The sequence below is a fragment of the Colletotrichum karsti genome (assembly GCF_011947395.1).
Source record: "Colletotrichum karsti strain CkLH20 chromosome Unknown Scaffold6, whole genome shotgun sequence".
Taxonomy (NCBI): Eukaryota; Fungi; Ascomycota; class Sordariomycetes; order Glomerellales; family Glomerellaceae; genus Colletotrichum; species Colletotrichum karsti.
The window spans coordinates 828,124-844,874 of NW_024065906.1; the positions used below are offsets into that span (position 1 = coordinate 828,124).

Genomic DNA, 16,751 nt, shown 5'->3' on the forward strand with positions numbered 1-16,751 from the left:
AACATAAGTACCCTTGTACCCTTGTGCCACCTCAAGACCGGGGTCAAAGATTCCAGCGCTGCTTTACAGATGCATCCGTCGACCGCATGAAAGACATGTTCTGGAGAAATGCAGCAATCAAAAGATAATCGAGTATGGGATGCAAAGGCTTTGTAGTTTCATTTCTTACAAAAGAGGAAACAATAGAAAGACAATTGAACGTATTGAATAACGAGGGCAGATTTGGAGCAGGCGACAAGGAGAGGGAACAGCTTCTTAGTGTAAAAGCAGCGGGTCATCTTTGACCCTGGTGGGCAGCCAAAAAAGTGTCCATTGCGACCAAGCTGTCATATTGTAACTGGACACGCTGCCTCAACGACTGACTGGCTGCACATCCGCTTCAACACCACCAATTTCTTTGTCTCTCGTTCGCCTTCTTCCCTTTTCCACCACGATCCTTACGAGCGCACATATTCTGCAGCCATGTTCGACATAGACTGGATGGGCCTCGTGCTCCCTTTCGCCTACCTCTTGGTTCTCGGCGGCGTTTTCATGACCTTCTCCAAAATCTACAGACAACGGAAAGCCAGTATGTGTTTCCGACGAGGCCTGCTTCGCAACTCCCCAACGACGCGCGCGCGAGATCAATGGCGCAAGACCGGGACAATAGTTACTGACGGATGTTTACTTTCTAGCCCAAAGCGCTAACCTCGCTCCTTGGTTCGGCCCTCATCTGCAGCGCAACATCTACCTGTCCCTCCTGCACATCGGATCTCCCGAAGAAGGCCAGAAAGACAAGACGCCCAAGATCCCCGACACCGTCATCCGCGCCGCTCTCCTCCGCCGCGCTGTCGAGGACATCCACCGTCTGGTTCAGATCCGCTCTGCGAAGCAGGCCTGCAGCACGTTGCTGCAACGGGGAAGCGTCGGCGATGACTTGTGGCAACGCTTCCAGCGCGCCGAGAAGGAGATGGAGGACGAGCTGCGCGACGTCGTGATGGAGGTCAGTAAACGCTTGTGAACCTACACACGAAGTCTACGCGACTAACTCTTCCAATTAGGCCAACGCTCTCGCTCCCAACTGGGGCCAGTCGATCTTCCAGTCCGCCAACGAGATCGCCGCCAACACCATTGTGCGCAACCGCCTCGAAGAGGTCGCCAACACCGTCGACCAGGAAAAGGAGTGGTGGGAGAAGCGCAGGGCGACCATTCAGACCGAATTCATGAAGGAGCTTGACGAGTCCGAGAAGAGCTCGACCGCACCGCCCAGTGTCGACGGCGACGCTGTTCTCGTTGACTCGACCACCAGCACGCCCTCCAAGAAGAAGAAGGGCAAGAAATAGAGAAAATGTGCACTTGTCACCATCCACCATTAATCCCACATCCTTTGCGGGTCCAAGGGTTCTCGCGCACATCCACATCACTAGATACCTCGTCTCCAATCACCGTGTATCATACAACAAAGCGGCGAGGATTGAAGCATACAACGGTTGTCGGGTTGAGTTCGGCGTTCAGGGTTAGTCGCACAGGGGACAGTCTACTTTGCATCATGAATTGATTTTTGAAAGTCTAAAATTATCTTTCGTAATATGACGCCTTCCTGACTGAACCAGTGGTGGCTCATGCACGTCTATCTCTATGTGGTATCCAATTCCAACGCCTGTTGTGATGTGTGATATCAACGCGATGCTATGCAGGGGAAAAGCAACAAAAGCAGTACAAAGCAAAACCGACCACCCCCTCCCAAGAACCTCAAAGGGATGCGGTCTTACAAGTACCACGGCATCTTCCTCCTCAAAGCCTCATCGTCTTCGGCTAACCTCGCCTGTCTCGCCTCCTCCATAATCTGTTCCTCGGTCTTGATACGTATCCGGATCGGTGTATCGCATCCCCTGTCATCGTCAATTAGCATATCTTCTTCGAGGGATGGGGGCGGCCACGCCTGCATGACGTACCTAAGTCCGATGAACTTTCCAATCTTTCTCCTCTTCTCTTCGAGCGTCAAGCCGGATTTCCAAGTGATGGGGCAGGGGTACGATGCGGACCAAGGCCCGGGGGACTTCTGGTGGTAGAAGCGAGCCAGGTCGTCCAGCTGCGCCTCGGTAAGAAGCCAAAAGTTGAGCAGCGTCGCGGGGAAGGCTGGGTGGACTGCTCCTGTCGACATCTGCACGAGAGGGGCGAGGGGAAGTCGCATCTGGCGCATCTTCTCCTGGAAGGCTGCGTTCCGAGCCGCGCGACGGCTGCCGATGCCGCCGCTGGTTGTGTGGTGGTGTCTGGTTGCCATCGTGTTGGTATTTGTGTGTGTTGCGCCCCTTATGCTATCTTCCCTCAGACCTGTTCGAGACAAGGTCTTGCTTGCTGTCTTCGAGAGTGTTTGGTTTATCAAAGATGTATTCTCGAGGCTCTCGACTTCGCGACGTAGGATCGACAAAGGCGCGGAAGAGTTGCAAATCGTAAAGATGGAAGAAAGTGTTATGAGGCTTCCAGAGATAGTCCAAAATAGTCAGAATATGGAGGAGAAATGAGGCGCTTCTCGTGTGATTAGGATCTCCGCGAGAACAGACTGGCGTATTTCAGCTTTGATTCCGTTGCTACGGGATCTGGTTTTCAGGACGAAGAGACTTCTGTGCTTCAGGTGGGAGTGGTCAATGCCTGCACAGAGTGAAGAAGCGCGAATGGACTTGAATCAGTAGGGAAGTGACAGTGTTATTAGAGCGAAGAAATGTTTGACTGGATGGCGGGATGAATGAGACGGTTCACGATCAACGACAACGGCGAAACTCTGCTTCTTGTATAGGGATGGAAACGCCCATTTCCACCAGGACCACCACTGCCGTTCACCTTTCTTTGACTCAACAAACCTTTTCGAGACAAAACAAATAACCCCAAAGGGACGATGAAAAAAGGAGGGTATCAGAAACAGAGTGGAGGAGGGGGGAATACCGTCAATCGATCAGAGATCCAGACCCCCATCTCTCGTTCGAGCGAAGCGCGACCCGACTGACTGGGACCCGAAGTGAGGCTGCGGCAGGACTAATACGTCAGGAAAGACATAGATGCTTTGTCCCGTCGGAGCCCAGCAGTTCTCTTGGGTAAAGTATGCCAGTTTCGTGCGTCTCCCCTACCCGGAAGGACCCAGAGATCCGGATTCCTCCCCCCCATGTCTCTCTTTATCTGACCCGATGCGCCAGAGTAACTTGAGACATGGCGCGGAGCGGGGAGGACGACGAATCCTCTATGGACAACATTACGAGTGAGAGGTTCGGGTAGCCTAGAGACGAATCGCGCCGGACGCAACAAGAATACGCCTCCGGCCCCAACGTGGAGCCTCCGAGACAGTATTCCTCTACCGTGTTCCGCTCTTCCCTCCCTCCTCCGTCTCCTCTCCTCCCTGCTCCTTTTCTCTTTGGTGACGGCAGCTGGGCAAATTGTGCTTTCGGCAGCCCGCGGACGAACAGCGGAATTCGGCCAAAGGAAACCTAGGCTAGGTGCTCCCGCTTCCGTAGTGGTCTGGCCAACGGAACAAAGAAGCGTTCAGGTTAACAATGGCCTTGTTTGAGAACAGCAGACCAACACTGAAGAATGTCGGCATCAATCTGAGTCACCTGAGTCGTTGTCAATCATTCAAAAGCTGGAAGTTTTCCGGGGAGGCAAACTTGCATCGTACACCCCGAATGATTTGATTAAGAATATTTTACCCACACATCTGTAAGAACTGCCTGCTTGTTCTTGACAAAAACATCTATTGCCAGCTGTGACCTTTACTTTTTTTGCTTCTTTTTCTCCCTGCGCACGCGACTGACGTGCCTTCCTGCGCCCCGGCCTCGTTTCACGCTTCTCGGCCGTCGTCGCGGGCCCCTTTCAGCCTCTACAGCCACTTGAGCTTGGCGATGTGGTCCGTCTTCTTTTTGCTCATCTTGACAAAGCCAAGGGCCTTTAGCTCGGCCAGGCCCCGATAAAAGAGTACCAACGCCGCACGCTCATCGGCGTTTCCATCGCTGTCCACATCACCATCGCTGCCTCCCCCGCTGCCCACCATGGCGTAGAAGGCGGACCACAAATCTGCAACGTTGATGAGGTTGCCCGTTTCCAAGTAGAGGTGATAAAGTAGGGACGTCGCGGGAAGTGTCGTTGAAAGACCCTCCTGGGTAGTGCAGCAAGAGCAGGCAAGGTAGTCCTGCGGCCGAGTGAGGCTGCGCTCAAAAACGTCTTGAGGGCGTGGGATGAAAACATCCCGGTGGGGTGTCTTGGAATCGTACAGCCATGTCTCGTGTAGGAAAACATTTGCGGCGGGCTCGCATTGAATGACGTCTTGGAAGAGCCCTGCAACGCGGTCGACGATACTGGTGAAGGCTTTGTCGTCATCGGAGAGGGCGGCCGAGTCGTGGCTTAGCTGCACCTTTTGAGCGACAACCGTTGTGCGGAGCACCCTGCTATGGCCGCTGTACGCGCTCCGCAATGTAGTGACGTTCTCCTGGGCCCTGCCGAGAAGCTCCTTTGAATCGGCTAGACAAGTCTGTACAACAGCCGGCAGGTCCCCGGCCTCGGATGCCCATGCGGCAAGACACAGTTGGCTGTCGCCGCTGGCTACGGTCGTTTGAACACGTTGCAGCATCGAGACAAAGTCATCCGCTTGCATCCGCTTGATGCTTTCAACGATATCCCAGCCCTCGGACGAAAGGGTGATGCCCTCGGCTACCGCTTTCATATACATTGAAGAGAAGTCGTCTTGAAGTATACCGGTGGCCTGGACCAGCTTAAGCGAGCGAAGGAGACCGGTAGACCACTCCCGTTTCTTGCCAGGAACGTCAAAGATCCTTTCCCGCAATAGATCGTCGTCTTCTAGTAACGACCTCGCTAATCTGAGATCCTTGGCCTCAACGGCGTTTTCAACTTCGCGTCGGAACGAAGGGAGCGAGCGGAACGCTTCCAAGTGGCCGTCCTGAACAAGCTCGCTGTTCATCTCGTCGTCTTCCAAGGAAAAAACACTCAACGGGTTGGCGTAGAAATGGCACATGTATGCGTACTGCAGTTTGTTAGCAATGCTACTTAATGAAACGCAGGAACCCTTACCTTGATGGATGCAATAAAGGTCTGACTGCTGGCGACCTGGTCTTGTTGTCGGTCGACTAAGCTTTGCAGTAATGTCGGACCAAGAGCCAGGGCTGCATCCGTTGCCGCTATGGCCGGCTTGAAAACCTGCTCGAGGATGGTGCTGGTCTGTACAACATCAAACTGGGCACCATACAGATACTGGCATGCGGATTTGAGTAGACGAGCTTGAAGAAGCTCTACCGACGTAGCGATGCCAAATACCAACGTGAAAGGGATTTTGGGTCGCCACGAACTATTACGACAGTCAGTAGCTGTTTGGAGATCCCACCAAGTGGCATCCTACTTGAAGAGGGTGACCAGATCTGAGAGGAGAGCGCTGTCAAATCCTTCACTGTCCTGGAAGGCGACAAAGATATGATCGCACCGTTGCGCTTTGCAGAAGGCATACAAGGCCTCTAAATCGTAGTTCAGGAATTTGCGGCCCTGAGTTCGGTGAGCTTCTCATCATCGGACCGAGGCGCTAGAACCTACATCTTGGCCGAATGCTACTTCACCATCCTCATCATCAAGAGACCCGTGCGACGTGGCATCCCCGATAATCTTCTTGAGAGCGGCCTTGATATTGGATGCTTCGGATGACTTGAGTCTTACGAACTTGCTCCGCGTGCTCTCCTGAAGCGCATCTGATAACTGTTCGAAGAGGAGGTCTTGGGAAGCAATGTTGGGTCCCGTGATCACGAAAGCGGCTGGAATCTTATTCCTACTGCGGCGTTAAATCTTCAAGTCTTCCGTGTGCCAGATTGGACGAAACTCACTGTGATCCAGTTTGATCCTGGATGAAAGCAGTCACCTGGTCTAACGTTGCCGAATTTGCTTCACGCAAAATTCCCTGGAACATTTGATCAATTCATAGTTCTAAGTGCATGTCTGGATTAGCTTACCTGAACCTTGGACTCTATTCGGGCCCAACTCGTCTCAAACAGCTTTTCTCGCAATTGTACACACTCAGCGAGTTCGCCACCGTTCAGCGACGGCACGAAGGTCGTTGAAGGCGCGGCCTTGGCGCTTTCAGTGATGGCATTTTTTGATACACGTCGTCGCTTAGCTGGCCGATCGGCCCTGGCTACTTCGCCCTGTGGGCGGAAGATATAGGCTGCCTGGAGAAGAGCATTAGCGCGCAGCAGTGCTGAATTAAAGAATTGAACCACCTGGTGTTCTTCTTGACCAAATTGGTGTTCTTGAACGTCTTCTGTACTCATTTTGTTGGACATTGGGTATCTCTCTTCATCGATGCAGCATGTCGCGCTGTATGAAGTCAAGACGCGCTTGTCGTAACACGCGTCGGTAACGCTGCACGGACGTATACCGTGTTTTAGACAACTTTCGCACTGTAAGTAATGCACCTTTTGAGACCTGATCTTACAGTGTGGCAGATGGAGACTACAGCCTAAGTCTTCGTCAAGGAATGAAAATGTTACCACAGCAAAATCATGGCATAATCTGATGAATGCTTATGTTCAAATTTTCCTAAAGACTAACATTAAAACAATTCCCCCAGGCCGGATGGAAATAACGACTGCCAGTCTCGTCTCCCCTTCGTTCGCATCAACCAAGGACGTGACGAACACTATTCCTCCTCCTCCTCCATAACCAAGGCCTTTGCATCCTACATCATCATAACCTGAAAAGCGGCCTCTGCGATCCATGCATCCTCTGGAACGTCCTCCGTCAGGTGGAGTCCGTCCTTGCTAGGTGGCCATTGGCCCCTTTGTACACTAAGCCCTTCCTCGGACGAAACCGCAAGCTGTCGGCGGGAATGCCGCTGTGCGTGTCATCTAACGCTCCCAACAGCACCGCAAAAAGAGACGAGTAATTTTACATCATAACCAAGACAAGACACCGCTTTTGCGATTTGAGGAAAACCGTATACGCCAGGAAACGCAAGTGGCCAGGCCTTGATAGCCCGGATCGCCCAGATTTAAAACTGAGCCTGTGTCTTTACTTTTTAACACGTGTGCGACGTGAACGGGATCTCTAGGCCTTAGCTTCGACCGGTTCCGGGGCCGCAGGTGCCGACTATGATTTCAGTTAGCTTCCGCCGGCACGTTTACTGAGACATTGCCCCTTACCTCCTCAGCAGGCTTCTCGGCATCCTCGTCGGCCTTCTCGGCCTTTTCTTCCGCCTTCTCTGGCTCCTCGGACTTCTTCTCATCATCGGATTTCTTCTCGTCGTCGGATTTTTTCTCGTCCTTCGTTTCCTTCTCGGCATCCTCAGCCTTGCCGGCGTCCTTGGTCTCTTCCTTAACACCGTTGGAGGCAGCAGGGGTATCTTTCTCCTTAGTCTCTGCAGCGGCCTTTCCAGAAGTGCCGTTGACACCGTTGGTAGGAGCTGGCGTCGCAGATGCCGCAGGAGCTGCTGTCGACTCACCACCGCTCAGGATCTTGTTCCACTTGTCCAACAAGACCTGGGATCGGGTCTTGAAGTTGAACTCCTCTTCCTTGGGAATAGAGTCGAGCTTCATGATGGCCTTCAAAACCTTGTTGATCTTCGTGACCCGGATTATGGCGACTTCGAGATCGGGGAAGCTCTCGAGCTTTGTGATGTAGTCCGACATCATCTTCATCTCCTCTTCCTTCGGCTCTTGATCTCTGGTAAGGAGGCCCTTCTGAAGCTTGTGGCGAAGGAAAAGAACCTCCTTCTGTTCTATGTGTTAGATGCTGAAGCAGAATATGCCAATATGAGAACTTGCCTCTTTGCGCGCGCGCTTCTCTTCGACAGTCAACTCAGGCTCCTTGGGAGCCTCCTTCTCCTTCTTCTCGCCTTCCTTCTTCGAAGACTTGGTCTTTGCAGGTTTCGCGGCTGACTCTTTGGCGGACTTCGGAGTGGCAGTTCCGTTTGTCGTCTTCGGGGTAGAGGAGGTGTTGAGCTTGATCTTGGGCTTCTTCGCGGACTCCGTTCGTGCCGGGGTCTGTGCGTACGTGTAAGGAACTTGCTGTAGAAGATCGGGGATCGAAACTTACGCTGGCGGCCTCATCTTCGGCCTTACGCTTCTTAGATTTGGACTTCTCCTTTGGGGTGGGTGCGACCTCCTCATCGGCAGCGTCAGCCATGTCGACGTCGTCATCTTCATCCTCGATGATCGCTGGGGCCTTCTTCTTCGTCTTCTTCGCTGCTTCTCTGGCTTCCTTGGCAGCCTGCTTCTGAGCAAGTTCCTCCTGGTACTTTTGCAGTTCTTCCTTGTAGTGCTCGAGCGGGTTCTGCTCAATGGCAAGCTCAAAGGCATCCCTCAGCTCAACCTTCTTGACCTTGTCGGTGAGCAACTCGGTGGCCCTCTCGGCAGTAAGCTCCTGAAGAGCAGAGTTGGGAACCCAGCCGCTAGTGAAGTGTTAGCAATGCCAAGAAAAGAATATTTAACAGAAGGATAAAATGACAAACGTACAACTCATTCGTGCGGAGATACATGACGGGGAAGGAGCGATCATTCTGTCTCTTGCCGCCATCCGCAAAGTCTTCGCGATACGTGCCGTCTGCACGCTTGGCAGTGACAGGACGGGTCTTAAGGAGTGTCTCGGGGAGCATCTCCTCGTCGCAGATGATGACGGGCCATTGGGGGTATCCCTTGAGCTTTACGAGGAAATGGTCACCCGGCTTCGCGTCCTTGTGTGAGAGCTTAGCCTTGGAAGCCTTCTTGCTTAGCTTCTTGCCCTTGTGCTCCGGGACTCCCGACGACCTGCGACGCGACTTGCCCTTGTCACCTGTCGCATCAGCGGCGTCAGCAGCATCAGCCGCGGGCTCTTTCTCAGCGTCGGCGCCAGGCTCAGAGGCCTCCTTTGTCTCGGTCGCGTCCTTCATCTCGACGTCTGCGTCTTCGGCTTTGGAAGACTCGTCGGGCTTGTCCCCAGATTCCGCGTCTTTGGTCTCAGCTGTTGGACGACATGCAGTTAGCAAGCTATTCAATTGCGTGATGTTGATTTGGGATCGCGAATGGGTAGCGCGTACAATCGGCAGACTTGGACTCTTCCTTCTTCTCCTCTTCGGCGGTATCCTTGGCAGCTGCCTCAGACTCGGAAGGTTTCGCGTCGTCAGCAGTGGCAGCGGGCGCCTCAGAAGCTCCAGCTTCGGTTGAGGTCTCGTCAACCTTCTTATCCACCTCCTCGTTCGCGTTGGGCGCAGATTGGCCGCTGGTGGTCGGCTCGTCAGACATTGCGGGCGATGTGGCAATAGCTACCGATAGTGATGTATGGACCGGGGTTGACAGGGGAGTCGCGACGCCAAAGATTGGTTGCGACGGGTCAAAGGGGATAAGACGCGTTCTGGTTCGCGCGATTCGTGACTTTGGCAATCGCGACGATGGTGCGGGATAAGCTGGCTGATAGAAAGATGATGGGCGCAATTGATAGCTTCCCGTGTTGTGGTGGCAGAAAAAGGCGACGGGCTGGAAAAAGATGAACGCAGAAACTCTTGGAGGTTGGACGCGGATGACGGCGAACACGTGACCTCTGCTGATCCACAAGGGAACGAGTGAAATCGCGGAGTCTCATTAGTTGCAAGCGCTGCCTGCGGTGAGAGACGTGACGGTGGACGTGCCCGGCCCTGGGACATAGCCACCCGTGCCCCTTCCATTCACGTAGACACGAATCGCCATAGCACTTAGGTTGCCCATACATCAACCACACAAGCGAAACCTCATCCATCATTTTTGACTTTCTTCACGCTCTCCGGATCGTTGATGCCTTTGCCCGCGTGATAGCCTAGTTCCAGCAACTGAGCCCGGGATCCGCCCGCAGACTCGGCCGCTGAGGCAAACCCCCCTCCGAAACCACTGTCGCACTGCACAGAGTCTGCAAAACCGGCCTTCAGGCGACTCAACCCTGTCGAAAGACGGCGAAAGACGCATCCAGGTTGCCAGCGAAATGAACAAGAACTGACTTTGACCGAATATTTGTCTATTATCCTCCAACTCCTTTCGATCGGTATTGTACACGCAGAAATATCGTACGGACGCGCTTGTCCCCGCGGCCTCGAGGGCATCTACTCGTCGTCCTCTTCCTCATCACTGTCGTCCACGTCCATGCCTTCTGCGGCCTCGACTGAGAACTCGCGTTCTTGATCCACTCCAACATAGCTGTCGCTCATTAGGAACAGCTTCAGGTTATGCTTACCAGCCGTCGGAACCGTAAACTCCAATTTGACCTTGAGCTCGCGGCCAATTGTGACACGCTTGATTGCGAGCAGATTCTTCGTTCCCTCTTCACCCACAACAAGCCACCAGTTCTCCAGTTTCTTGGCCGGGTAGAACGGCGCGTGCACAGTCGGGTCGAACTCGTCTTCCTCGTCGATCTGGCGTTGGATATGCACACTGAGGTAAGCAGGCTCATTGGCTCTGATGTCCTCCTCGTCCACAATGCTGTGTTCAAGCTCAATGTCGGGATACTTGTCGTTGGTAAATGCTGCAGCTTGAGCCAGCTGGTTCTGGTTAAGCCCGAGACGTTTGATCAACTTAGCGTAGTCGGGGTTCTCCTCGGGGTTCATGGCCTCCATGAAGTCGAAGATGTCCTTGATGCTGCGAAGGGAATGAAAGTTAGTATTGCACAGTGACGTTGAGGATGTAAGTACATACCCGAACTCGTTTGCCACCTTGACAACCTCGGGTGTGAAGTGAGGAATCTGCTTCAAGGGGCTGTCGCGGTCCCACATGGCCTGGACGACCATTTGGGACATCTCCATGGCGTTCATGGCGTTGAGATGGCCGTCGGAAGAGAGAATGTCAACAGTGGCGCTCAGGAGACTGAGCACCTTGGAGATGATAACCTCTTGGTCCTTAGCGAGATCAATCGGCAGCTGCATTCTGGAGAAGTGTGCTTGGAGGAGAACGAAGGCCTTGAAGTGTGCCGAGTCGTAGACCGGATCTGACATTTTGACGGGAATACGGTCGTAAATGCGGCGAAGAATGCCCTCCTCGTGTCTCCTAATCTGAATTGCTTCAAACTCGGTAGCCGAGGTGATGATTTCCAAGACACCCTTGAGCTTCGTCTTCGCACTAAGTGAGAGGAGGAAGGTCTGCATGGTGATGTAGGAGATGTTGTAGTAGGCCGCGATCATGGCCGCGTTCTGAGGAGCCACAGAGCCATCATCTTCGTCAAGGTCGATGATCTTCGAATCAGTCAGCTCCTGCAGGGTTGTCTGAATGAGGTCTGACATGTAGTCGCTGAGACCATCCTGCGTTGTGCTGGTGAGACTGTAGAAGCTGGGGTTGGCAAGAAGACGTCTGTAGAAGTACGTGAATGTTGTCCAGTTAATGGCGTCGTCACCAGACTCGATCATCTTTGTGCTGATCTCCGTCACGAAGGCATCGTGAAGGTAGTTGTGCAGGTGCGACTCGACGGGAAGAGCCTCGTTCAAAAACTTCTTGTAGAAGTCTCTCTTCGCAGCCGGGAGCATGAGAACACCGCGGCCTCTGCCATCCTTAGACGGCCGGAGAGCCTTGCCAAACATATGCAGGACCTCGCTCAGCGAATAGTCGACGTAGCGGTGCTCGCGTCCCTCGAAGTATTGAGTACCCATCACAACAACTAGGTGAGCTGTGCTGTCCAGTTCCCAGCACACGTCCCGGGAAGCAACCAAAACCTGGATAGCTCCGTGCTCATACAAGTGCTTGACGATGCGCTTGTCGCTCTGGCTCAAGGCTTCGTGGTAGTAACCAACACCGTGAGAGAGAGCTTCTGCCAACGCGTCTTCGTTGATGCGCTCTAGGAGAGGCTTCAGCTGGTCGAGCTCAGCGTGCAGGAAGCGATCTTCGTCGTCGTCCATGAACGCTGCGGTCAGCAAGTCGCGCGTAGTAGCTCGTGTTTGCTTTCGGCTGGGCACAAATACAATAGCCGGCTTGTCGGCAGACATTTGGGTAATTGCTAAGTATGTAGGCTTCGCCATCGAAAGCATGAGCGACGGGAAGTGAGGGTTGGTGTAGGACTGAATATGCAGCTCCAGGGGAACGGGGCGGACGTGAGGGCTGAAGTTGTAGATGTCGTGCTTCTTTGCATCGATCCACTCTCCGAGATCGCGGGCGTTTGCGAGAGATACTCCCAAGGCAATGATTCTCATCGGTAGCTCCGTCTGTGTCCTGATATAGTGCATCCTGGAAACAATAATTTCGTAGACATAGCCCATGTTGTTACCCAGCAGATGGATTTCGTCGGCGATGAAAAGCTCAACGGTAGAGACGTTCTTCCTGCGTTTCCATTGACGAGAAAGCACATCCCATTGAATAGGAGTAGCGAGGACCAAATCGCTTCGTTCCAGGATCTTCAGGTCCGTAGTGGTTTCGCCTGTCAACTTCTCAATGGTCTTGCCGCCACGAAGACCACTGAGCCTCTTCTGCCAGTCATCCAGGCGCAGATCGACGAGTTCTTGGAAGGGCGCGATGTACACAGCGCGTCCGGCATCAGGCTTGGACCAGTGGCGGAGAAGCGAAAACTCAGCGCACACCGTCTTGCCGCTGCCAGTCGGAGCCCCAACAAAGACGTTCTGATCTGTGTTGTACAGAGAGTTGAATGTTTGTGTCTGAATGCGGTTGAAGTGATCCCAGCTAGGATACAGCTTGGTGTACTCTTTAACCTTCAGGGCGGAGACGGGGAGCGGCTGAAGCTCGAGAAGCTCCGTGTGCGGAGGGAAACGCTCGGGAAGAATCAGCTTGCGGAAGGATACTGGCACCCTCGTTTCGGAGTGCATCCAGCGGTCCGAGACGACAGAAATGAAATAGTTGGGGGGCATAGGCTCAGTGATGGGAACGGTGAAATCAACGATGTGTTCGTTCGACTCGGACTCGGCATACTCCTTGCGGAGCAAAAATTGGTCGCTGAAGAGGATGTCTTCACCGTCGCAGTCTTCGACGAAAATCCAGAAGCTCTCGGAGGGGCCGTGAACTTCAACGTCCCACTCGAAGTTGGGAGTGATGCCGAGCTCGACTCGAAGCATAGACCTTGTCAGGGGCTGAACTTGAGCCTGAACCTCGACTCTAGGGAACTTTGCTACCAGACCACAAACTGTCCTGCCGGCTTTGGGCATGCCGAGGAGCTCGCCCATGCGCGGAGGGTCGAGATCGAAATAGCTGCTCCAAGACACCTCGATCCTCTCTGACTTCTGTACGATGTCTCTCGGGCAACTGGGAAACTGGCGGAGAGGGGACATGGTGGGCCACATCCTCTTCTCAGCCATTTTACACAGATCCAATGCCGTCTTCGCCACAGAAGCCCAACCCTTCTTCATGGTGATTTCGAAGATGGCACGCAAGATACGGCCTGCGGATTGGGTGACATAAACCATATCGGCCATGAGGGCAAGGCCGTCGAGCTTGAGTCTGGAAATGTAGGCTTGCAACAGTACATTGATCTTGGCGTGTGGCTCCTCGATGCTCTCCTTGACTGGGATGGGAACTCTGCCCAGCAGCTTGGCCAATTCGAGCTTCTCGTCCTGGCGGACCGGGATGTACTTGAACTCTGCACTGAGAGAGAAGACCCGGAACAGCTCGATGGTCGTAATGGATGGCTGAATGAGGTTGTTGTAGGTATCCATGGAGCCGTGGGTAATGTAGTAGTGCGAAGCGATGCGGCCGAGCTCCGTGGACTGCAGCTTTCCGGTCTTATCATCGTACTTGACTAGGTTTGATTTCCTGAGCACCATTGCAGCGGAGTGAATAAGGTCGACACGCTTTTGTTCCAAAGCTTCATCATCTTCGTACTCCGCGCCAACTTGGTATAGACCAGGAGACCGCAGCATCCGGACGAAGAGGTACGTGTAGCCAAGCCACTCGACACCCTCGTCTCTGCTTCTGACGTTTCCAAGAACGATCTCGGCATTCAGGTTATCTACTAGACGACTGACGAACTGACTCTCAATTGGTAGTTGTTGATTGAGTAGCGACAGGTAGTACTGTATCTCGTTCTGCGTCGTAATGATAATGCCCTCGCCGTAGGTGTCGAATTGTGGGCGACCAGCACGACCAAGCATCTGCAAGACGTCCTGCGGGCTAAGCTCGACCCAGCTGCCCTTCTCCGGGGAGTAGACTGAGGTACCCTTGATGATGACAGTATGGGCCGGCAAGTTGACACCCCAGGCAAGAGTTGCCGTGCATACCAGAACTTGAATAGCACCTCTAGCAAACAGGTCCTCCACATCGGTACGATCGATACGGTTCATACCAGCGTGGTGAATGCCGAAACCATAGGGGAGAATGTCCTTCAGATCCTGATCGGTGGCTTGACTGGCTGCCTCGTTGAGAACCTCGCGACTACCCGCGTCATGGCGCAGGATCTGGTTGATCGTGTCCATCTCGAGGGCCTTGTCTCTGATGTAGCGGGCAGTCTTCGCAGTTTCCTTTCTTGAGTGAACGAAGATGAGCATTTGGTTCCTATTTTGACCGACATGCTCAATGACCTTGTTGTATGTGACATCGTTCATCGTCTTCAGTTGCTTAATGGCCTTGCGGTCTGTAACACCGATGAATTCCTGGCGCAGAGGGCAGGGACGGAAACTGCCGTCAAAGTGGAAGAGGCCAGTGTTAATGTCTACGCGGAGGAAACTGGCGACGTCCTTGTAGTTGGGCAGTGTGGCGGACAAGCCGATCAGACGGACCGGCTCGCCCGTTTGCTCTGTCTTGCGGATGGTTCTGCTGACGATGCTCTCGATAACAGGGCCACGGTCATCGTGAAGCAAGTGGATTTCGTCGATGATTACAAGGCGGACAAGGTTCGTGTACGTGAGGTCGGTGGCCTTCCTTGTGATGACGTCCCACTTCTCAGGAGTAGTGACAATGATCTGGGTCTCCGCGATTTGTTGCTTGGTGAGCTGTCGATCACCAGTTAATTCAGAAACCTTGATCCCGTAAGGTTCAAGACGCTTGCCGAAGTTTCCGACCTGTTCTTGGACCAGCGCCTTCAACGGGGCAATGTACACGATCTTGAAGGCATCCAGATCGATGTCTCCGGTCTCTGGGTTGCGGTTCTTGCCAATCTCCCGGAGGATGGTAAGCATGGCAACATTCGTCTTTCCACTACCAGTGGGAGCACAGATAAGCATGTTGCCATCGTCCCCAAAGGCCGTGGGGTAACACTTGGATTGAATCTTGTTGAGGGACTTGGCAGTGCTGAAGGGCCCCCGAGACCACTCAGGCATCTCAGTAATTGGGATGAGGTTTTCGCCGGGTTCGTTGCGTTTCTTGGGCGCAGGGACGTGAATTTCTTCGTAGCCCTTGAATGTGCGCTTCGTCGATCCTTCAGGAAGTCTGACCTTGGGGTTACTCATCAGATGGTTGCCCTGGTCAAACACTAGGTTCTCCAGGTTTATGAGCTTCCGCGGCTGAAGTCCTCCAACTAAGCCCTGAGGGCGCTCTGGTTCAGCAGGGGCTGCGGCTGCCAGCGACGCGGGGTTGTCGATGTCCATCTTAATCTCCATCTTCCGTTTCTGATCGTCCGTCTTCTTGCCGAACTTCTCATTGAGAATCCATTGAAGGCCCTCGGACGCCATTTCGCGCTCCACAACAGCCCTTTCCTCGTCCGTCTCAGCTCTTGAGTGGCGAGTGAGCCATACGACCTTTTCTCTGTTTTCAATGAGCAGTTGGACCAACTCGTGGTGCTCGTAATCGAATAGCTCCATGAGATCGTTCTCGATTTCTCGGAGCGATTTCTCCTCGCCTCCCTGCTCGTCAGGCTCGCCGGACAGAATGCGCAGAGCTTCCGTCGCCTTATCGTGTTGTTCGTGAGAATCCGCGTAGAGCTTTCCTATTTGTCTCTGGAGCCAGAAAGGATCTATATCTCTCGCGGGGACTGCCTTCGTCTGTTTTTCGTCTTGCGCTTGCTTTTTCGGTGCTGAATCGATGATCATGGCGTCCTCGTCGTCCATGCCCTCCTTATCGGCACCGTCCTGGGCAGCCTGATCCTCGTCTTGGTCATCCGCCTCATCTTCCGAAGACTCCTCCCGCACCTCATTGACGATGCCGCCCTCTTCATCCTCGGAATCCTCGAAGACAACGGCGACACCCTGTCGTTCGTCCAATTCGGCACCATCAGCATCGTCGGCCGCGTTGGCATCCATGTCTTCGTCGTCTTGCGCGTCGTAGTCGGTGATTTTCTTTCCCAAGTTCATGAGCTCGTTGAATTCCTTCGCACTCATGGAAACACCCAGTATGTCGTCGATCTCGTTCTTCCTCTCGGTATCCTTGAGATCGTCGTCCTTGAGGTACTCCAGCACGACGTCGGCGGCACTGAGCACTGTCGACTGAGGCACGTCACCGAGGTTGTCGGAAACGATCTTCAAGATCAATTCGTAGGTTGCCCGAGTCGCTGTCGTCCGTGGGCGGTAGGTGATGCCTTCGACGAGCAGGTCTCCTGTTCCCAGAACACCAGCGCCCCTCGCTTGCGCCGCCTCGTTCTTCTTCTTGCGCTGCTCGCGCAGGAGCACGTCCTCGCCCTCTTGTAATCTTCCACGTTCGACTTCGGGGAGGCCAGTCGGCTTCTTCTGTTTCGGCGCCGTGTCGCGTGCCACGCGTGCTCCCATGTCGCGAATACTCAGCTTGCCGGCGAGAGACTCGGGGTCGCCAGTGGCCTCATCGTTTCGTCGCGAAACGAAACGACGGTCCGCCTGGAGAACCAGGTTGGACATGGCCGAGTATTTGTATTGGGAAACATCGCGGTGTTGGTCCGACATCTTGGCTGGGTATCGT

At 53.8% G+C, this 16,751-nt stretch overlaps 4 protein-coding genes across 4 annotated transcripts; 1 reads left to right on the plus strand and 3 right to left on the minus strand.

The window, feature by feature from the left end:
- Positions 1 to 462: 462 nt before the first annotated feature.
- On the plus strand, positions 463 to 1,322 carry CkaCkLH20_02685 (preprotein translocase subunit Sec66; the record flags this gene model as incomplete). The annotated part of the gene is made up of 3 exons (XM_038885404.1): positions 463 to 568; positions 675 to 982; positions 1,041 to 1,322. 3 exons carry the CDS (start codon positions 463 to 465, stop codon positions 1,320 to 1,322), a joined length of 696 nt encoding a protein of 231 aa, XP_038749335.1.
- Positions 1,323 to 1,747: 425 nt separating this feature from the next.
- CkaCkLH20_02686 (uncharacterized protein) lies at positions 1,748 to 2,263 on the minus strand (the record flags this gene model as incomplete). The annotated part of the gene is made up of 2 exons (XM_038885405.1): positions 1,748 to 1,871; positions 1,935 to 2,263. The coding sequence occupies 2 exons, from the start codon at positions 2,261 to 2,263 to the stop codon at positions 1,748 to 1,750; spliced, it is 453 nt and encodes a 150-aa protein (XP_038749336.1).
- A 1,584-nt stretch (positions 2,264 to 3,847) lies between these two features.
- CkaCkLH20_02687 (origin recognition complex subunit) lies at positions 3,848 to 9,239 on the minus strand (the record flags this gene model as incomplete). The annotated part of the gene is made up of 12 exons (XM_038885406.1): positions 3,848 to 5,005; positions 5,053 to 5,326; positions 5,378 to 5,517; positions 5,566 to 5,794; positions 5,850 to 5,923; positions 5,976 to 6,191; positions 7,087 to 7,110; positions 7,164 to 7,738; positions 7,781 to 8,003; positions 8,056 to 8,410; positions 8,475 to 8,958; positions 9,035 to 9,239. The coding sequence occupies 12 exons, from the start codon at positions 9,237 to 9,239 to the stop codon at positions 3,848 to 3,850; spliced, it is 3,957 nt and encodes a 1,318-aa protein (XP_038749337.1).
- An 827-nt stretch (positions 9,240 to 10,066) lies between these two features.
- CkaCkLH20_02688 (pre-mRNA splicing helicase) lies at positions 10,067 to 16,735 on the minus strand (the record flags this gene model as incomplete). The annotated part of the gene is made up of 2 exons (XM_038885407.1): positions 10,067 to 10,598; positions 10,656 to 16,735. 2 exons carry the CDS (start codon positions 16,733 to 16,735, stop codon positions 10,067 to 10,069), a joined length of 6,612 nt encoding a protein of 2,203 aa, XP_038749338.1.
- Between the last annotated feature and the right edge of the window lie 16 nt (positions 16,736 to 16,751).